Source organism: Hippoglossus hippoglossus, chromosome 16 (assembly GCF_009819705.1).
Source record: "Hippoglossus hippoglossus isolate fHipHip1 chromosome 16, fHipHip1.pri, whole genome shotgun sequence".
In the NCBI taxonomy this organism is placed as follows: Eukaryota; Metazoa; Chordata; class Actinopteri; order Pleuronectiformes; family Pleuronectidae; genus Hippoglossus; species Hippoglossus hippoglossus.
Window position 1 is genome coordinate 1559901 of NC_047166.1, and position 23130 is coordinate 1583030.

Sequence of the window (23130 nt, forward strand, 5' to 3'; positions counted from 1 at the left end):
TGAATACAGAAAATTATATCTGCTTCTGTCTGTGCTCTTTATTTGTAAAGATGTATCTCTGAAGGTAAAAGCACTTTACAATCTCTCACTCACACACCAGCAGTCGAGATTAGATTACCATTTAACGGCTGGTCGATAAAAAGGTTCAGATTCAATTCTTTACTCCCAAATACACAAACTCAAAATCATATAATGTGAAATTAATAAAACCAGATTATTTAATCCTAAACTGATGTTAAGATGAAAGCAGGTGATGCTTCCCCCAGTCGAACACATTCTTCCATCTTCAGCATTTGAAGCCAGAGTCTGCAAAGTATTTTTTTAATTCTAATTACAGAATAAGGACAAATTAAATTCTTTGAGCTCCTCATTAAAAAGGTTTCATGATGAAATAGAGCAACAGCAGCTTAGTCAGAAATGTCAGTTACAGTTTGCTAACGTCTGAGAATATTACCCACACGCACCAGAGTGTTTTATTTTTTATTAATTTAACTTTTCATTCGTAAAAAGAAGAAATCTTTTACAATATGTCGTCTTTCAGAAGTTACACAGCAACACGTCAACAACGTACACGAGCAAACTTCAGCCAAAGACCCAATGACGCCGCTGCAGCCGAGCTCCAGAGGTTATTGATTTAAATAAGATTCGGTTTTATTAATTATGAATTCAACTTTTCTTTTGTAAGAGAAGCAGAAGTCACATGTCGTTTTAAAGCAGAGAGGACAGCAACACTTTACTTTGAAGTCCCACTATTCAGCATTTAGAAACAGAACATTCAATTAAATATGAATTCAATTTAACCGATTATAACATTAACTTATATCACAGCTGACGTTGCTCTGATTAATTATCTGTTTATTTATTGGTTTCGACTCAGATCAGATCTGATATCGTGTATTTACTGCTCGTCAGTGCTGAGTAGAGCGACTGGAAGTAAACGTTACCCAATCACATTCAGCTATTCATGTGTATTTATACTCTCATCTGCAGCTTTGACATTTGAAGGATCACAACGGCAAAGCCTGAACAATTCACACACAACTTCAGGACAATACGACAGATCACATACGGACTCAGAGTCCAACTTATTAATTGAACATCTCCACGTTCTGTAGAACCGAGCAGAACGTCTCCTCTGTGGTGGAACAGCCATCGAACACCAACTATTTAACAGTGCTCCTCAGGTCCGTGCAGCACTTCAGCTGTCCGGTGACAAAATAACACAAACAATAATCTTTAGTCCATCGCCAACACATCTCCAACACACGGTGGAGTTCCGGCTCGTAATCGTTTATCGTTGAGTCAGAATCCGTCGAGGCTGACGAGTTCTCTCTTTGTCCGTCACGCTCATTTGACCATGAACCCAGACTGCTCGGCCTTCTGGGAGCAGCCGTCTGTTTTCTTCGTGCTGTCGGGGCGAGGGCGGCGCAGGTTCAGGAAGCTGAAGCGTGTTTCCAGGCTGAAGGTTCTCTTGGTGGCGGGAAGCGAACTAGTGCTGCTGCTGTTGTTGTTGGTGGTGGTGACGGGAGCGTTATCCAGTTCCCCCTCTGCTCCCTCTGCACGGTCACCTGCAATTCAATCAGCGGTTAATACAGTTACGTGCATTTATTATGGAGTCAAGGGTTCGGGGTTCGATCCAGTGAAATGTATTAACACTTTGTTGCTGCAATGAAAAGTAAAACCACACCGACGAAGGTAAAACTCTGATAACCAGAGAAAGCAGGTGCAGCAGCTGCACCGACACACGGAGGTCGACTGAACGCCACAGATATCTGGACCATGTTTCCTCTCTGTCACTTTGACTAATCCTCCCTCTGCTGGAGCAGCTGTGAGCATCCAGCTCCAAATAGATTCTCCAGCATCATCCGTCTCACCTGCGTCTGTTTCTCTCTCCTGAGTCACAGGTGGACTCGTTTCATATCAAGGTGTTCTCTCTTTGTGGAGCAGCCTTATTCACTTTGACTTATCGAGCTCATCCAAAGACCCTGCACTCAAATAGAAGCTCAGATTCCCGGCGCTCCAGCTTCAGCTCTTCTCCTCCCGCGGCTTCTGTGCTCGTGTGAAACGTCTGCTCGGATTTATTAGTGATGACGAATGAAAAAGCCCCGCCCTCGTTTTGCTTACGTTTGCTGTTGATGCTTTTCCCCGTTAAACACAAGAGGAAAAGAAACAAGGCAGCGTCTTTTTAAAAATGTTTGATAGCAACAGTTTTCCGGTAACATCCACTGACCCTTAAATATCGCAGCTCAACTACCGACGCAGCTTGTTCACTAACAAAAATCTGTGTAATGTTGCTCCATCAACTTTGTGTTGAACACTTTGAGCAGTAAAAAACGAGACCTGGCACCGAACCCCGTCTCTGCTCGAGTGTTCTCCGTTCACTCACCTCTCTCCAAGTCGCACTCGGGCGACGACGCTCCGCTGCACGCGCTGCGAGGCCCGAGCACCGGCGAGATGAGGCTGAAGTCCGACAGCGACACGGTGCTGGGGAGATCCAGACTGCTGGGCCTGGAGGGGGGGGCAGGGGAGGAGGAGGACGAGGAGGAGGGCGTCGGTGATGGGGAGTCGGAGGAGGAGGACGTGCACGAGGAAGAGGAGGAGCTGGCGAAGGGGCAGGGCGACATGAGATCCTGTGGGCTGCTGGGAGTCGAACCCAGGCTGCAGGTGGACTGTGTCTCCGAGTCTTCTTCAGACATGATGATGCTGCCGCCGCCGCCGCCACACGCGTCATCATCGAAACACACCGACGCCACTGCAGGAGGGGAGGAGACGGAAAGAAGGTGGAGTTAAGAGAAGGGAAGAGGAAGGAAAGGAGGTGAAATGAGATGAGATGGGAAAGGAAGAAAAGGAAAGATGGAGGAAAGAAGGAGGGACAGAGTGAGGAAGGAAAGGAACAAGAAGGTGGCGATGAAGAGAAGGAAGGAAGGAAAGGAACAAGAAGGTGGCGATGAAGAGAGGGAAGGAAGGAAAGGAACAAGAAGGTGGCGATGAAGAGAAGGAAGGAAGGAAAGGAACAAGAAGGTGGCGATGAAGAGAAGGAAGGAAGGAAAGGAACAAGAAGGTGGCGATGAAGAGAAGGAAGGAAGGAAGTGGGAGAAACAAGACAGAAAGAAAAGAAAGTGAAATGAGAGAATGAACAGAGACAAAAGAGGGAAAGATGTGGAGAAGAAACATACGAGCAAACAGATAAAACAAATAAACCTGAGGAATCGTGACTGTCGCATCACATGATATAATGATAATATAATATAATCACATTGTACGGTTTTAAACTGGATGTCTCCACCGCTCTGGGGTTACCATGGTAACACCATCCTATTTATTCCATATTCAAGGCCAGTCGAGGGAAAAGCCAGGTCCCAAAGATCTTCAGTTTAAATAGTTGAAGATCAAAGAAACCAGTAACTGAAACCAGTTCATTTTATTGTTCAGGTTTTAACTTTAGTGGAAACTGTGTCTGGAGGTGATTTATTTTTATTTCAAACTTCAGTTCTGGTGAAGATAAAAAATACCGGTGGTTTGTTTTCTATGTATTTTCTGAATATTCCTCCCACTGTCCTGAAGCTTCTGTGTTTCCTCCCAGTTCTAAATCATTTGTATTTCTTTGCCGTGTTTAGTTTTTAAAAGTGTCCGACCGGTGATTTATTTATCGGATTGTTTTTCTCACTCTCAGATCCTCGAGTTCTCTCTCAACTCAATTCAACTCGGCTGTGATTCTGTAACTTACTTTTCTCTGAAGTCCTTTAACAAACTTTCCAAGAATCACAACCAGGAATTCAGAGAAGCAGACAAGCAGCTCGTTGTGTTTCCTCTAATGAACGAGTTAAAGCTCGGCTCTTTGACTCTCAAGTGTCAATCACATCTTCACAGGAGCTCGAGCTCTGATCTGCTTCCCTCCACCAGACTAATAAATAATACGTTTACAGAATCAGCTTCTCCTCCAGAAATAAAACCTGTTTATTCAGTTGTTTATTTTTAAAAGAGCCGATCGTCCTTGAAACTCTTTGGGAGAATCGACGAGCAGCGAGTTTAGGAAACAAACACCTGAGAGAGACACACAAAGCACTGCACTCACTGGATATTCCATCAGACTCCATTTTGAAGCTGGAGATGTCGTCCCCGGAGACGCTGTCGCCCTCGGCGCCCACGCCTCGGCCCCGCGGGCCCATGGAGGAGCTCCGCCGTCGCTCGTGGATCTCGTCAGAGATCATCTCCAGGTTCCTGAGGGCCGTCTTGTACTCGCCTTTGGCCTGAGACAGCTTGGCCTGTCGCTCGTCCACGTTCTTTTTCAGGTTCTGGAGGAGAGAGAGAGCGAAGAGGGAGGAGGATCACGATGACGTCACAGACAGAAACACACTGAACTCCACAGGAGGGAGGAGCTACAGATGTGGAGATTGGATGACGGTGCAGGAGCTCGATGTTTAACACGTTTATGTTTCAGTGAATGTTTTCAGACATTAACTCCAGCAGCCTCACGTACCTCCAGCTGCAGATAGTACTTGGCCTTCATCTCAAAGTAGGGCCTGAGGAGGAGGAGCAGGAGGAGGAGGAGGAGGAGCAGTGGTCAGGAGAGAAAGAGAAGAGATTAGATCAGAGGGGACAAATACAGCGTAACCCAGAAAACAGCAGCACCCACAGCATCACCATGGCAACCCGGGAGATAAAGGAGTCGGGTGCTGTTGGCTGAGCGACGCAGAGCGGACGCACTCCCTGCTGAGGCCACACGAGGCAGCGCTGATCTCTCAGACTGGAGTCAGATATAAATCACATCTGACTCTAATCCACTCGACCTCGTTCTCTCCGTCACGTCGTTACAGCGGCGGCCATTTTAAAGCGGAGGCTCTTACTTGGACTTGTTGATGGTGCGTTTGAGTTTCTTCTCCAGCTGCTTCATGCGACCGATGGCCGCCGTGTACTTTGACGCCGTTTCCTTGTGAAGCAGCTCGCTCCTCGTCTTCGTGAGCTCCGCCTCCATCACCTGTGACGGCCAATCAGAACTCACTGTCAGATGAAATATATCAACTCTCTGTCGCATTAAGAATAAGAAATTACAGGTCACAGGTTTGTTACAATAATGAAGGTACGTGTTTCTGCCCCCTCACCCGCTGGGTGGCGTGGTTCAGCATCTCCTGCCAGGCGGAGTCAAACTGGCGGTTGTCCTCCTCCAGGAGCCTCTGCTCGGCCAGGGAGATGGTCTCCTTCGCCGCCCGCAGAACCTCGGTGGCCTTCTGGAAGTCCTGCGTGGCCTTCTGGGCCTCGAGCTGCGCCTGCAGGACAGAGACTCTTCATCAACCCGAGTGATGACCTGACTGAACGACTGGTGTTTTGGTTTGAGGAACACGAAGCAGCTGGATTCATGTTTGTCTGCAGGTTTCTTTATATTCAACGTTACATTTTAAACAGTCTCACAGCATGAAACTCACGAGACGTCCCTGACATCATCGCTCTGGTCCAGGTGGAGCCGTACAGCTGAGGCTTTACACGCTACACGCTAACGCACCGTGTGAGCGATGCCTGATCAACATCACGTGTGTGTGAAATCTAATAGAGCAGCACAGGAGCTGAGCTGTGAACTGCAGATTGTTCAATTCAGTTTCTGCCTCTGAAACGCAGCATCGGAGTTTTCAAACTAAAACCAGCAGCAGCTCCAGAGGAGTGAGGACGATGAACACATCAGTAGGAGAGTTGATGAACGAGAACAAAGTCGAGTGGATGAAGCTTCAGATAAAAATCGAATGAAGGCTGCGAACGATTTGTGATCAGAGACAAGAGGAAAAATGTACCAGAGGGAATGTGTGTGTGTGTGTGTGTGTGTGTGTGATGTCAGCAGCCAGCGAGCTACCCCCCCCTCTCTGGAGCTGACAACACTGATCTCAACCCAGGACAAGGAGCTTTTGAGTTTGTCGATGTGAGACAGCGTGTGTGCGACTGAAAAGCAAAAGGACGGGAAGTCGAACTTGAAAGTGATGAATCAGTTTCTCTGCTTTGGGGCCGGACGAGCTTTACTCAAGTGTTCAGAAGCAAAAAGCTCAAGAGGAACGAGCACGAAGACAGAAATAAACCCACATGGACCCAGAGAACTTTAGAGAACCACAGATCTCTGTGAAGCAGCTTCACTGAATATTAAATCAGGAGTTCAATCCACAAAATGAAGCTTAAAGTCAGAAGATGAAGGGTTAAGAGACATCAGCTGATTTACACGTTTTCATTTTATAGATTCAAGAGGCACAGAAGTTGTTGATATTTCTGTGAATCAATATAAAGCAGAACTACTTATTAATATGTATCATTACCGATAATGTCTCATCATTTTATTTCATTTACAACCAGAGACACACACAACCATCAACTTCTAAATGTAAGTGTACGTGTGTGTAAATGATGAAAACAGGTCTGGAGCCAGTTTCTGTCCCATCGGCTTCAGTCTGCAGCTGCTCTGACATCACCGCATGCTCGCTGTAATGTCGTTATCGACGGTCGACAACGCGCCAGCACGACAGGATCCACACAACCTCGGCCTTGTTGCCGTCATGAGGTCGTCTTTGTGCTCCACGCCGCTGCAGGACGCCACGTGTGTCCTACAGTAACGTCTCCTTCAGTCTTTGTTAACGTCTTTTGTGCCATTCATAACAGGAAAAAGTGAAACGTGTCTGCAGCGAGGTGCTTTTTAAAAAGGTGGTTTCAACATATTCTGTGTTAATAATCAATAAATCAAATGTAAACTTGACCCAGTTAGATCCCAAACTGTGGGTTACTCCTCCTCCTTCATTCTCTAACAAGTTAACATGTTCTCTGTTTAACCGGCTCGTGAATAATTGAAGCTCCTGCAGAAGCAAAAGGATTTTTCTCCCAGAGACTCGCGGAGGGAATCGCAGCTCAGGTCTGTAAAGCTCAGAGTTACTCAACACATCGGTCGTCTCTCCGGAGACTCGTCTCTGGGAACGTTTCAGAGGCTGCAGGCAAATGAGGAGGAAAGAGGGAGCGAGGGATGAAGTGGTTTATAGAAGGTGACAAACAGGGAGAGAAGGAAAGGAAAGCGGGAGATGGATGGAAGGAGACAAATGGGTAAAGATGGATAGAGAGGACGAGACAGAGAGGAAGAGACGGGGCGATAAGAAAAGAGAGAGAGAGGAAAAACTACTGAATAATAAATAAATATTTCTGATTCGATAAATCGTCCGAACACGTCTGTAAAGAGCTCACATCGGTCGTTGTGTAACTTCAGTGAAACAGTCTGTGCTAACTGGGCTGTTTTGCTTATCGACACCGTGACAGACATTTGAATCTTTTATTTCTCCGTTTCTCTTCCCTTCCTCTCGTCTCTCTCACGTTTTCATCCTCTCCCCCCCCTCTCATCCCTCCGCCGGCTACAGGATGACGCCGCTGACTCTTCACTTGCCTGTAGCCGAGAAGGCAGCGGAAATAAAGTAGGACAAAGAGAAAAGTGAAAGAGTAAAGCCTTTATTTTCCTGCTGTGCTTGGTTTCTCGTCTCTTGTTGAGCTTCAGTTGTTCGGTGAAGTGTCGACACGCTTCAACTCAAGTGTGTTTATATTTTGCATCTTTCGCTTTCACTCATAAAACCAGATGGACGTGAAAAACTGTTTTCGCTTTGCAGGGAATTTTGTCTGAGCTATTTTTAAACTGGAAAGTTTAAACGTTGAAGGCAGCAATGTTTCAATTGAGAACTGTTGTTCAACCCAGGGACAGATGTCAATCCTGAAACAGTCCGAGTATCAACTGAGGTGCAGCATCAAGTCCCGTCAAATATAGACGTTCAATGAAATGTTCAGAGTCACAGATTCATCTGTACACGTTTCTCTTGGCGTGCACAAGGTGAATATAAATTATAAAGTGTTGTATTTGTGTCAGTGTTAAAAGACACAACGTAAAAGACACCTTCATAATAAAATGATGGAGGACACACTGATCCCTCCTCAGATCTTAACAGTTGGATTCAATATTGCATTTGTATTATCTGTGCTTTCAGTCAAACATCCATAACGTCCTTATCGGTCAAACCGCTGCAGAGGGAGGAAGACACAAAGGAAGAGGGACGGGAGGACAGACAGTGAGACGTCTCATCATCAGTCACAGCTGTCAGGGAAAAGACGTTCAGGGGAAACGAGCCTTTAGATCCTAAAGAAGACGTCTCATCGACCTTCACACTGTTAAACACACAAAACAGGTCTGAAGGGATCACGTCTGTTTGAACTGCCAAATTCACACAGAAGATTGAAGAGCTTCACAACAGGATCAAACAATAAGACCAATAAATTAAAATTCACAGGAAGATGAAGCTTGAAAGTTTGAAGAAGAGATCTTAGTGTTTCACTGATGCAGCTCTTCATATTCTAACTTGTCCTTCCAGTTTCAGAGTCAACATGTTTTTAAAAATAACAAAATATCTCTAACTTGTAATGCAGACAGTCAGACGTCAAAGAATGACAGGAATCCCCTCCTTTCATCAGAGCCCTGTTTGTCTCCAGCACAGGAGGAGGAGGAGGATGAGGAGGAGGAGGAGGATGAGGAGGAGGAGGAGGAGCAGGAGGAGGAGGAGGAGCAGGAGGAGGAGGAGGAGCAGGAGGAGGAGGAGGAGCAGGAGGAGGAGCAGTATCTGTTATCAACATGACCTGATTTGACCAATTTTACTTGCAAATCAGATCATTTTCTAAAGCCAGAGCACAATCTGGGACGGTAACGACCATTAAACCCGGCGGTCTGAGTCCGTGCAACCGCTGTAAACACGGCTTCCTTTCTCTTGCAGAATGCACCGACTGACCCAAACCTTCAAGCAAACCCACATTCCATGTCGCCGTTCGATCCCCGAGAGGGATGAATGAACCGGGTCTGGCCTAGATACAGTTCTGAGCGAGCTCGAGGGTTGAGCACACAGCGGGGAGGAAGCCTCCGCCTGTGATGTCCGCTTCACGCTCTTCAATAGGCAAATTAACCCAGATCTGTCCCCGGCCCAGGAGGAGGAGGACGCTGTGATGCTGAGTTCAAACAGAAGCAGACGCTCACTTACAGGTCGGCTGGAGCTGCTGTTTCACCCAAAGTGCAAATTACATTTACAGCTTCTGCACAGGAGCCGTTAGTGAAATCTAATGAAACACAACTGCTGAACCTTCACCACGACCCAGGAAGAACAACCAGTTAGAAAATGAAGACAAAAGGTTTCTACTGGAGAGATGCAGGAACTGTACGAGGATGTTTAATCCTCAGAAAACTTCACGTCAACCCAAGTGAAGCTACAGATAGATATGAGATATGATGAGATACAGACACACGAGATAGATTCAAATAAACAATCCACAAAGCTTCTTTAAACCAACGTGACTGAAGCTGTAGGAAGAGAATAAGAGACCAACATCTACATCTACTGTCTGATTTGAACAAATGTGTCATCATTTGTGTTTATTGTGTTGATTAGGGTTGCAAAGGCGGAACATTTTCAGTAAATTTCCGGAAACTTTCCATGGGAAGTTAAGCTCGGGAATTTTGGTAATTTTGAAAAAAAATTTTTACCGCACTGTGCATTTCTCCATCACATGCGCAGATACTTCCCAGCATCCTGCACACTACAGCATTAGCCCAAGGACGAGTCAGGGAAGTTTTGATGATATTACTGGGGAAAATATATCAGCATGCTGATTGAGGATTGTTCATCTGTTCATCTAGCCTATTTCTATTCATTTATCCATCAATTGTAAAATATTTTTAAAGGCGATTCCAATTGTTTAGCTAACTATTTATATCTCTGGCATTGCATTAGTGTTTTTTACAAGCTTTTTTCTCATCTTATTCTACAGAACATGCCACGTGCACTATCTCATGTGTGGAGACATTTCACCCCAGCCAATGCAGAAGGAAAGGCTGTGTACATTTGCAAATACTGTGCAAAGACCTATGTTAAGAATGCCACAAAGATGCAGAAGCATATAGTCAAGTGCCCAAAGTTTCCTCAGGGCTCAAATCAGCTTATGACAAAACAAAATGTTTATATTTATGTCTGTATATGACAAGGTAAATACAGTTAGTATAATTTACCCACAAAATTTCCAGTTTATTCCCGTATATTCCCATGGAAAGTTTCCAACTTTGAATATTCCCGGAATTTTGCAACCCTAGTGTTGATTATGTTTTATTTTCATATTTGAAAACAAATTTTTAGTCACATTCTGTGATGTGAAGTTAAATCCATATTCCAAAGTGTCAGAGCTGCTACGATGACGTGTGCCAGAGATGTTATGCAACGACGGACGAGCCGGTGGCAACACAACATGACACACACACACACACACACACACACACACACACACACACACACACACACACACACACACACACACACACACACACACACACACACACACACACACACACACACACACACACACACACACACACACACACACGAGGCTGTGTGTGAGGTGACCAACGCAAAACCAGATGGCTTTGACCTTGCAGCCGTTTCCTCCCCCCCTCCTCCTCCCCTGAATCCTCCATCCTTCTATCCCTCCGTCCACTTCAGTTCATCCATCAGCACCAGTGACGTGCTCGGCCTCCAGCAGGGGGAGGTGGAGACAGAAAGAGAGGGAGGAGGACAGGGGCCGGAGGAGGAGGACAAGCAACAAGGAGAGAAGTGATAAGAAGGTAAAGGAGACTGAGAGGAGGAGTCTTCAAACTCATGTAATGTTCTCGTTGATTTCTCAGAGAATCATTCATGGATCTTGATGAAAATCAGGAGTGAAATCTATGAGTGTGTGATTTGCTGCAGATAAAATCCAGATCCAGTGAATTTAAAGGTTGTGAGCTCCAGAGGCAAAACATTCTGAAATCAAAACACTTCCTCGTGTCCACATTTTTAAAACTGCACATATTCCACTGCAGCTTCTGTTCTTCATGACATAGTTTGTTGAGTCTTTCTTTAAATGTATTTGTACAGTCATTGTGTGTGTGTGTGAAATACAGGTTGGTATATTTGAGACACACACACACACACACCATCTGTCTGATGAGAGGCTGCTCAGGTTTTGGTTTTCACCACGAACACTGAGCCTCCTCTCACTTTCTCCCTTTTCTTTCCCCTCCAGCAGCAGAAAATCTCTCCTCTGCAAATCGAGCATTTCATCGTCTCCACAGCCGGGGATTTGCTCCCCCCCCCCACCCTCCTCCTCTCTCCTCGTTCGCCCTCACTAATCTGACATCTGCTCAAACTCAGGCCTCCGTCATGAGGACGACACGCAGGAGGTGGTGAAGCTTAAAGTCAACCCCCCCAAAAAGAACACATTTGACACCGTGTGATATTAAATCTGAGACTTAACGAAACATTCAAGTGTTAGAAAATGTTCTGAACTCATATGTGATCTTTTTCTTTTCCTCTACCGGCATCTGAAATTCTTTATACCAGTTTTTATTTAATTCCAACACCTTGTCCTCTGTTCATATTTAAATATTTTACATTATATAATAATCTGGATGTAATGTGCAAATGTGGGAAAACATCCAAAATGAAGGCGGTGTCCGCAGTAAAGATATTTTGTCTTCATGTTTGCACAAAGGGAGGACGTGGACATGCATCTGTATTTACAGTCTGTTTTGATTATTAACACAAACCTCCGTAAAAAGGTTGAATTCACATTCACGTTGATCTGCAAACTGCAGAGTCATGCACACCTCCTCACTCTGGGAAAGGATCCGTTTGGATCCGCTTCTAAATCCTGTGCAGGAACTTCCTGTCTTTAAAACCGTAACTCCCACCACCTCTCTCCTCTTTCTCTGCAGCCACCAGCCAACCTGCAGATACAGAGCGGGGGGGGGGGGGGGGGGGGGGGGGGACTGACTCATCCCTCCAGCAGCAGATTCAGAGGATCCACTGCAGCTCTGACGCTCATAAAACAGAAAAACCTCGAAGGACAATTAGAGCCGCTCCGAATGATCAAACACACAATTTACTGGATTCAAGGGAAGTCGTGAAATGTGTCGAGCCTTTTAAATATAACAGCAATGGAGATGGTGAAGAGTTTAAATTCCTCCGCAGTCAGGATCTGCGAGTGTGTTTCTGTGTTGCCATCTGACAGCTAATAGTGTGCGAGGAAATCCGACACCCCCACTTCCATCTGCAGCTCAGACTTGAGAGGAATAAAAAGTGAGGCTGTTGCATATTTCATGATGTTTTAAAAAAAAAAAACCTTCTGCTGAAAGTTTAACTTCAGATGCAGCGGCATCGCTCAGTCTCACCGGAGTCAGCACTTAGAGATGTGACGACGTGCACTCGCTTCAGCCTTTTCAGCCTCGTCACGCTGACCCACTTCCTCAGTGGCTGAGTGCGTCCACCAGCTTGTGTGAGATCAGTGGGAAAAAGAGGAGCTTAAAGCCATTAAGTCAACGGCTGGAGACGCTTTTCCCTTAAAGATTCATTTATCTTTTGGTTCATGCTGGAGAAAAAGAGACCTGAGGTTTGGGTCGCACAGCAAATACATTTGTTTTAATGAAATCAACAGAATCTCTGGACTTCACAGGGATTGTGCTTCGTGCTTCTCGGGGCGACAGTAGAATGTGTGTGTGTGTCAAAGTTTAACAATTACAAAACCCCTGTGGGAGCTCTGACCTCTGATGAACACAGACCCAGAGAGTCCAGTGCAGAGGACGTGAGGGAAATCTGACACGGGGAAGGAATTAAGTTTAAGCTTTTATTCTTAACACCGGGGGAATAGAAGGAGACCAGGCTGATGGGAAGGTTTACACGTTGTTTTGCCAAATCTGAGCTGTTCTTGCAAAAAGTATTAAACTCTCCCCACGTGAACACGAGTGAGAGCAGAATACGCCTCCTTTAAATTCAGGAGAGGTTTGCACCTGAATAAAGACCTTGGTCCAACCCAGCAGGAGAAACCCTGTGAGTTCTCCCCCACAATGACTCACTTAAGAATGATTAGCTGCCAGCGAGATACGCGATATAGAAATGTAGATTATACAGCGTTCTCAGAGTTATACGTCTGCAGTTTATCTTCTATCTGGAATCAAGGTCAAGCTGAGTCGTTTGTCTCCAGCGGCCGCTCCCTGGGTGCTGCCGGACGCTTATCTGCTACGGCAAATAATGTGTTTCTAATCCCAGTGCATGGGAGAGCCGGGGGGGAGGTTCTCCAATCAGACAGAGAAACAGGAGGGAAAGTTCAGTAAAGACACAAACATGGCAAACAGGAGGAAAGAGTTGGATACAACATCAACAGAGGGAACAAAGTAAGAAAACCAACAACTGGTGGAAGGCGACGCGAGGACAGGGACAAAGAGACGCAGTGTGTCTTCAATCTGGGATATTTTTAGTTGGCAAATCATTAAAATAACTGACATCAAGACGATTTGCGTGAGTTTGCCTAATTGTGGCTGCGACTATTTCTCAGACTCCCACTGATAACAGCTTTGTTAAAGACATTCGACACCCTCGTCGACAAGAAGGAAACATGCACAGCCTCCAACAAACGTTTACTTGTTTACTGCTTTTCTATTTCTGTTCCAAGGACCTCCATTCAGAGGGTGAAGTCCACAAAGCTGCAGCGAGTCAAAATATCGTACCTTCTTGGAAAAGACCCAGAAGCCTTGAGGCGGCAGCTGCTCATTTTCTGGCAGATCAGACATAGTTGACAAGGAAACAAGAAGATAAACAGACTATGATAGATTCCCCGACTGGGGTTTGAGGCCAAATTGTTCGTGCAGAGAAAGACGAAGATTCTCAACTGATCATCGCTAATTCGTTCAGATTAGTTTCAAAAAAGCTTTGTTGATATGAAGCGTAACAAAGAGGCCTTTGAGTTAGAAAGAGGGATCGATACAGCAGATGGAAAATGATTTAATAAGTCATAGAATTAGAAAAGCTGGCTGTGGTTTTAAAGTCAGTGGTTTGAAACCTAGTTCTGGGTAAAGAGTAAGTTAGGAGCTTCCTCAAACTCGAGTCGACACAACAACAAATATCTAAAGTTAAAGGTGTGACTGTATTTCACATGAAAGGAGTCTGACAACAGGGCGTGAAGCAACAGTCGAGAGACAAGAGATGGAGACAAAGACATTTCAGCATTTTGAAAAGAGACTTTGCAAAAGCATCAACTCTGCTGCTCCTCTGTGTTCGATCTCGGGCTGTAACGTGTTCACAGTTAGAGGCCACGTTGTTTCAGACCCGTTCTCTGGAAGTGAAAGTAAAGGTCGATCAGGGCCGCAGGTGAGCTGACAGGTGAGGGGAAGTGAACCAATCACATGCTGTACATCCTCATCTCACTTCCCCTCAGGACGTGACAATCAAGAAGCTTCACACACACCGAACCCACGGGGGTTAATCTTTATAAAGATCCTCTGACAACACACTCATTCTCTCATGAGATCTTCATTCTCAATTGATCTAGAGATCTGTGTTGATTGTAAAGCAAGGTTGGTGGTTTGATTCCCACTAGGAGCCCAGATGCTACAGACAAAGGGTCTTGGGTCTTGATCATTCACGAAACTCGCAAGTATTTGAGTTGAAAGATTATGAGATCTTCGGAGTAAACAGGTTAAAAAAAGGACACATATCTAAGAAAGGGGAACTGCAGTTGCTTCACAGACACTTTCACCATCGCCTGTATTTCAGCATAAAACAGTAAATTCCCCACTCGTACTCACAGAGAAAGTGTCTGTCAAAGTGAAGACATGCACAGAGGGTCTTCCCCTGAGTCGTGAGAGAAGGACACAGTAAAGTCTGTTAGAGGCTCCGTCTCTGCCGTCCCTGACCGAGCTCTCGCAGCTGCAGGGACGCTCATCGAGACGAGCAGGTGGCTGCTTCCTCCTCCATTTACACACAGACACACACTTTGTGAAAAGGGGAACAGAGATTGTGGTCTCAAATGATTGTGTAGTTCCTTTTGATACCGTTTCTAAGCTGTGCTCGATTTCTGCATTGGTCCTGATCAACCAGACTTAAAACTTCAAGCATGGAAATGATGTTTTCTCCATTTAAGAGGTCGACAAATGTTATTTAGAAAGAACGGAAATCGATTAAAATTGAACCAAGCAAAACACCCGCAGGGAAAAGGACAAATAAAAAGTCCAGATTATCTTTTCACTAATGTCAAATACAGACAAACAACCACATTCAGACCAATTAAGAGTCTCATCAGAAAACCCTCGCAGACACAGGGAGAGCAGGCAAACTCCAAACAGCCAAACGGGATCTGAACCAGGAACCTTCTTGCTTTGAGGCGATGGTGCTCGTGTCAAGCTCCTCGATTTAACACCCTGAACACAGAATTAAAAAGCCAGTGTTTTCAGATGACCTGGTATCAACTTAATAAAAACACATTAACACAGATTTGAAAGGAAAATGATCACAAAACATTTCATTTCAATGATCGACCTTCAAAGTCCTTCAACATTCGTTTCTGAAGATTTCAGACTAGAACATTTCACACGATCCAAAAGGACCAAAAGGAAATCTGCTAAACTCTCCACCAACAATTAGCTGCAGTGAAAAGAAAATCATCAATATAAAGAGGAGTTTGAGAATCACAGTGAAGTCACTGTGTTTAATTCCAACACTAATTTGTTTATACGCTTCAGTGAATGATTTATAGAAATAACTGCAGGTCCTATTTTCACTTCAAGCACCAGAGGAAAACATTTTGTAGTCAAGTGGCTGATGGATTAGACAGAAGAGGAAAATCTTCTAATCAATTTAACGTCTCTGAATCAAGCAGCGAGTCCGACGTCCCATGTGACCTGAGCTGAGAATGAGCTCGGATCAAGCTATTCAGCTCGCGTGTTCCCGAAACGTAGACCCACAGCAAAACAGGACAGAACCGACCCAACCACAGACGTCGGGTGGACCCAGTATGTGTAAGTCACTGCTGACTGACCTGTCTGGCCAACCGCCGGGCCTCCCAGTAAGGCTTGGACTCCTCCACGGCTTTGCCAATCTTCTTCACCAGTTCATCCAGCTTCACCGTGGCCTCCACCAGAACGGAGCGGAACTTCTGCCTCGAGTCCTGATTGGAAGAAAGAAAAAGGCTTTGTTCATATTTTCAGTAAAACAAACACCAATACGCAAGATAGCAGTGTTCTGGATATTTCTAGATTTCTGGATAGTGGGAGGAAGGGGAGAAGTGTTGTCCTGCACCCCCCCTCTACACTGTCTGATGTATGAACGTTCTCTTAATGTGGAGATTTGATGGTTTTGCTTCAACACAAACAGCGTATAAGAATAAATCCCCTTAATTCTGCAACAAGCACACGTCCACCTGAATGAGGCCAGTTGAGGTTCTGCTGAAGACTTCACACGGAGCCCTGTTCCCAGGGTTCGGTGATAGATTCAGACCTTTCTTCTTGATTTGATCTGTAGTGCTTCATTTCCCCTTTCACTTGTGAATGAGCTCTTACTACATCTGTGGACAGGGAGTTGCAGCTCTTGACCCTTCATCTCCGTCAGTTTGTAAAGTTGTGGAAATGAAACTTGCCTCTGCGATGACTCACAAGAGGCCACAAGTCAAGAATCTACTGTAAAACCCAAGAACTCAAAGATAAAACCGCAAAAATGCAGTTCTACTTAATGGATAAGAAACTTTAACTCCCACCCATTAAACTTAATATAATCTGCTGAAGTATTTTCACATCATGTTCCAGAAAAAGCTGACACAGTTTTATGAGAACGTCCTAATACAACAGAGAAGCAGCCAGCGTCCGGCCAATCCGTTCAAAACGCCTATGAAAAGCGAATGTCTGATATAATTCTGTTATCTGGCACCGCGCACGCCGCTTGTTCCGTGTTAGAGAGCTCGGGTCGTTCGCTGGAACTCGTCAGAGGGAATTTCTCAGACTGATTCAGCTCTGACATTCATCACGGTGTTGTAATTGATCGGAGAGGAACACAATCTTCTAAGCACAAGAAGAAAAGAAGAAAGAGAGTGAGAAGAAAAACAAGACAGGATCTTATTATACAAGTGACATCAGGGATGTTGAGCAGCAGTGAACTCAGTCCCAGGTCCTTTTATTAAAAGATAAGGTCGAGCACAAATACCATTAAGTTTAAGTGAAAAACAGCTTGTTTACAGCCGAGACAAAAGCTGAGGAAATGAAATGAAAACTCATGTGACACCTGAAGTCTCCACAGAGAGGACGACCACAGCAGGTTTCAGTCCTGTTTAACTTTAGACTCTAACCAGCACAGGTTCAACTGTAACTCCTTGGAGGAGAAAACTCTAAAAGACAAAGACTGGATATGTTTGTACGAGTCGATACAGACGGCAGCAAGTTCATCTACCAGTCAGATGCCAATGGGCTTCTTCCAAACTGCAGACTGGGAAGGACTGGGAACTTTGCAAAGACGTGTTCTTACTCCAGGTCTCACAATAAGTACAATTTGATCAAATGAAAACACAATGTCTGAACAATATACTGTAATTCTAACCATTAATCTGCACATGTTCTTAGTAGAACATTCGATAAACATAATGTTCATTTCTCTAAGTAGTTTGTCTTTCTGGCCTCTCGACTCGGTCTCTGAATTTGTCAGGTATGTATCCACCAAATTATGTGTCATCAATCTTTTGCTTGTTTTTCACTTCCAGACAAGTTAAATGTCAACTGGAGAATGTTTTCAACCAACTAGTGGAGCCAACTTTAATTAGCTGCTTATCAAGGATCTGAAACGAGAAGCAGCTTTTCTCTCCGTCTGTCTGTTGTTAAAGAGTCTGTTGTTTCTAACATGTCTGTGACTGTAAAGCACAGATTCCCTCAGTGTTACTGATGTAAAGTGTTTCTGTGATAAAGAAGAATGAAATGTCCAGGAACTCGATGATCCACTTTGGATTTGGATTTGATTAAAAAGGCTCAATTAGATTTCATCTGATCAAAAACAATGTTTCATATGTTGAAGTTTGAAGAAGCTTGTGACTCACTGAAGTTTTTCTGTTCTGCTTAAACACAAAGACATTTCCCTCTGGTTATATTTAACCACCACTACTCACAACTGGTCTGAAGCACAACAACAACATACGCACTCCACTGTGCACCCTCACAACGTGCACGCTCTTTACATCCATCACTCCCTCAAAGAAACGGGTCCACTCTCTATCCATCTTCTTTAACATTATCTTAGCTACAGTCGCAGCATTAGACTGAAACAGATTATAAACAAATATAAGGGGAATTTCTTTTTCCCCCCCCAATTTGCATGGTCCCCAGAGGATGAATCATTCACACTTTGGCCCAGTAAATGTGTAGTTTATATTGAAATGTCTCAAAATCTATTGCGGTGGTAATTATTAAAAAGTGGTAGATGTTTTCATTTGAGAAGCTTGAACAAATGAATTGACCTAGAGACATGATTATTGAACATTCATCCACTAACTGTTTTATCACTAAGAGGTTAACGGGGGGTGTAAAGTGCTGACTCACAGTTCCAAGGGAAGAAGAGAGTCATGAAACTTTATAACCTCGGTGACTGTAAATAAAAGAGCCTCAGCTTCCAGACAGTTTCTTGATTATGAGTGTGAAGACTCAGGAGAAGTTAAAGTGCTGGGTCTAATCTGTGTGTCCCAGCCTCTCTGCTGCCGACTGCAGCGTCTCCGTCCTCCACTGACGCACTTCACCTCGTCAACACGTCTGCGCCTCGAGGCCTTTGTGTCTACGACTTATCTGCTAAATTAAATGTCAGCTGCATCGCTGCTTACAAAGTACATTGGCTTCTTCGCGTCGCTGAATTTCCCACAACACCCCCCCCCCCCATCATTTCTCTCATTGTCATCTTCCTAGGCCTCACATCAGCTGAGTGGACACTGGGTCCAACGGTTTGATGATATCACAGCGACGCTGCTGAGGTCTATGTGAGAACAGAACAACAGGAAGCTCGGTCGAAACTGATATTTCAAAGAGGTAATGGTAATTTAAAATGTTTTTAAAAAGGGGAAATACTAATTTAAAATAGGATTTAAGCCCTTTGTGTGTTTATGTGTTCGTAAGAGGAGACGAGTAAACAGAGAAATGGAGTTTTTCAGGAATGTCTGGTGTCAAGGTCACGTGAGGATGAGCATCTGTCCTTTAGTGTCCTTGAGCAAGACGCTGATGTCTCTGACCTCATTCTTAAGACTGAGGACTGGAACTGCAGCTAAAGATTATTTCCATCATCGATTAGTCGGGTGGTGACGATTCTCCAAATCCATGGTTCAGTGCAGAACTTGATATTTGGGGCACGGCTCAGTTTAGACAGTTATTTTTCTCAAGGCTTCTTTGATCTCATGGATATTAATCAAGTTAAGCTATTGACACGTGAAGGAGACTTTAAATATGCAGCTTTCATGGACTTTAAATAGAATAATAATTTCATATCTCAGTTCCATCGTCGAGACTGTGGACGTTTGTATCGATTAGTCGGTCGGTTGTTATATTCTAATAATCTCTTAGTTTATTAAATGTCAGAAAAACACGTCGACCACACGTTTCCTGATGAGCATCAACTAACTCAGCACATTTTCAGAAACTGGAACCTTTTTGGCATCTTTGCAGGAAAATGACTTCAACAAGGATTAATTGATTAGCATAATAGTTCCCACTTGATTATTATCCAGTTCATTAATTTATCTTTTCAGATCAGGAGGCGTCCGACTGAGGCCGAACAGAATCACATCATCTCGTATCAGAACGAACTGATTCCTGTGTTGGGCTTGAACCAAACAAATACTTGGTCTTACAGATGTTTGAAGTTGTGTGCGAGTGTGTCAGTTCCTCTGGTTCTTTAAACTTCGGAAACGAATCCTTCTTTAAGCTCAGTTACGAACAAAATTCAAGAGTATTTGTTGTTGTTAGTTTGACGTCATTTACATTTCTGTTGGGAGGGTAAACATCTCGATCGCACCACATCTCAAAGACGTTAAAACATCCAGCGGCTTTGCTCTCGACTGTTTTTGAGCCGTGTTCCTTCCCTCTGACAGTAGAGGAGCCATAAAGCACAGAAACACAAATGTGTCGAGGTTTAACAAGGCACACAGTGTTGATTCAACAAGTCCCTGAATCTACAGGAGAGACGCAAACAGGCCGAAGAGACGAAACCCATCACAAAACCACAGCTGAGGGGCGACTGATTGATTCGTGTGCTTTCAAAACAAATTCCCTTTGCTACTGGAACAACAGCTGCTGGTGAACGACCACTTGTTTAGCCTCGCTCTCTTTTCTCTGTGGAAATGAATCGTCACTGCAGATTATGGAGGAATTACAGAATTAGATCCTAATAAGTGTTTATATAATGACAACAACAACTAGAATAGCTCTCACAACAGTTTCCTTTGATTCAATCAAGTGGCACGAATTTGCACACAGTCAGATATCAGTCCTCTAAATAGGTCTGATTTTTCATTTATTAAAGATGCTTGAATTATTATCTGGGAAATTAAAAAACGTCCCAAATCCCAATGTTAAATATACAAACATTCCTCCATCCAGACCAAATGTAATCCGTTCTTTCTTGGCCCGTGTTCCATCCTTCAAGCACAAGCTTCTTTCAAGTCGTTTTGGCAAACAGACCAAAGGACAGCGGTGAAAACACAACCTCCCTGGCAGAGGTGAAGACATTTGGCTGTCGTCTGGTTCATTTTCCCTCTACAACATGGAGGGCATCTGCACGGGGTGGGGGGGGGGGGGGCAAAGCTTGTTTGGGAGGGTAAATAAATCACAAAGTAAAAACTCCCTGAAGACGTCGTGCTGCTCAGAGAGCGTAATATACCCTCGTTTACATGCAAGGGGAGCTGACGAGCTGTCGTCACCAATCAATCAATCAATCAATCAATCAATCAATCAATCAATCAGTCATCCAGATAGCTCCACCACCTTGTTCTTGCAAAGAAACACTCATCAGCAGAGAACGTCCTTTCATTTTGTCATTGTTTCTCTCTGAGTAGCAGATTTATCCTTTAAAAGACAAGACTTTGCACGTTGACCCCTGTAAAGCAGCGTGTGAAGCTGCTGGTTTACTGGTTTTTACTGGGACACAAAGAACAGTTATGCAAGTTGACAGGCCCTGATGGCCCGGGTGAGTGTCTCATGACTGCTGCTGTGTTCACAGGAGTCCAGTGACGTGCCGAGCTCCGCCTGCTCGCTGCAAACCGCTCTGCGTACAGGTGCCAGCGAAACTGCTCTGACAGCCTTTAAACTAGACACAGTGCAATTCACTATACGTGCAAACCCGCTGACACAGAGCGAATCATAAACTTTACAAACAGTCGGACCGGGAGACGAAGCAAAGGTCACAAAGGAGACTGCTGCGTCTCCTCACAACACTGGTCTGAGCAGGTCAACTCAGGTCATCCAGGTGAGCAGCGCACGAGAAGAGAATCTGCTGCTAAGGTTCTCACAGAGATCACATGTTAGTCAGAACCTGCACACACGAGTGAGGACAGACTGACCTCCAGCTCCGTCTCGCATCGGTTGATGTCGTCAGTGGACTGGTTGAGTTTCTCCAGCTCCCCCTGGAAGAGAGGGAATAACAGATGAAGGAGGAGAAGGGGACACGATATGAAACCTGGAATCACAAGAGAGAGAAGACTAGCAACATCCTGAATGAATTAAAATAACAAGTGTTCGTTTATGAATTTCTTCTTTCAACCAAATCAGTCCGCTGAATATTCATGAACCCTCGAGAGCTGCGTTGAAAACCTCAAGTGAAAGCGTGAAACCTTTGACTTTGTGGATTCGTCCAAAAGCCTGAAGTGTTGTCAACACAAAGATAAACATGAAAGCTGAGTCAGTGGATTCGATCGCTGATCTTTCCACAGCAGAATTCATACATATTCAGTTTACTGTGGAACCTGAGAAGCAGAACATCCTGTGAGAGGAGAAGCTGGAATAAGACCAGACTTCAGATTCAGCTTTTAGAGAAATAACCTCTTCTCAGAGTAGCTGCACTTCACTCGTGTGTGTTAAAGGTTGAATCGACTGAAATCGACTCTTTAACAGTCGACAGTCCTTTAAAAGGTCGAATGACAGAACTTCAGAATCAGATGATGAGTCTGAACCTTAAAGGATCATTTCTACTTCAACAAGCAGCAACACTACAAACTGACATGAGACACAACAAGTCATCTCTATATGTTAGTGAGTTCATGGATACAAACACTTAACCTGACACACTCTGATTCTATTGTGTGTTTGTTGTGTGACAGAAACTGTGACGGTTTTGTTGTTGTTGAATAAATCAAACTATCAAATCATCACCGAACAATTAACTGATTAATTAAAGAATCTGCTTCACGTGCATGTGGGTGAGATTCACTCATTTCCATCCAGATGTTTTCTCTCACTGTTCCTTATGGTTTACATGCAGATGTGCAGATTTAATAACGATGAGTGACTGAACAACCCGAGCTGGAGCCAATCAGCACACGAGCCTGCAGAGGACCTGGTTATTAGCGCATCACGTGCACGTGCAGGACGTGTTGACCACATCGTGTCCACCGGAGCATCCAGATGTGCAGCGGTTCATAATCTATCATAATCCCTGCAGATGACCGACCTGGATTCTGGGGTCCACCTCCTCGTCCTCGAACTCCGTGTCGTCCTCGGACCGCTGCTCCCGCTCCGGCTGCTCCATGCTGCGGCTGAAGGACAGATGTCCCCGCCGAACAAAGACACTGGCGTGAGGCCACGGCCGGCAGGAGGCGCATCGGTGTCCCGGGGGACTGACGGAGAGGACAGTGTCTCCTGAGGGTTCACTGCTGTCCGCAGGGGACCATCCCGGTGGAGTGCAGCGGGTCTGAGGCACAGCGGACGCGGCGGCAGCGTGTGTCCTCGGTCCGGTCTCTCTCCTCAATGAGCCGGGGATCAAACCAGCGCACATCTGCTCGCCAGGGAACGCCCCCTTCTGTGAGAGGTATGGGGGGTGATTAGTGCCTCGCAGCTGTGACGCGACATTATAACAAGATGGAGGATCAGGGACAGAGAGTTTCTAATAAGAATAATAAGAATAAATACATTTTCATAATACAAGTACTCAAAGACACTTTACAAACGTTAAAAGAACACACATTCATCACACATATGATGTGATACATGCTCATACAGTGGAAACAGCCTAAAGGGATAGTTCACCCAAAAACTAACATTCCCTCATTATCTCCTCAGCA

The 23130-nt window shown here is 44.8% G+C and overlaps 1 protein-coding gene across 1 annotated transcript; it reads right to left on the bottom strand.

Annotated features, from left to right (window-relative positions):
• Positions 1–467: 467 nt before the first annotated feature.
• Positions 468–22640, bottom strand: sh3bp5b (SH3-domain binding protein 5b (BTK-associated)). Its single transcript, XM_034611558.1, has 9 exons — positions 22521–22640; positions 21415–21477; positions 15880–16008; positions 5103–5267; positions 4848–4978; positions 4481–4523; positions 4076–4295; positions 2387–2752; positions 468–1568 (listed from the first exon to the last, which is right to left on the bottom strand). Exons 1-9 carry the CDS (start codon positions 22596–22598, stop codon positions 1348–1350), a joined length of 1416 nt encoding a protein of 471 aa, XP_034467449.1. The 5' UTR covers positions 22599–22640; the 3' UTR covers positions 468–1347.
• Positions 22641–23130: the final 490 nt, after the last annotated feature.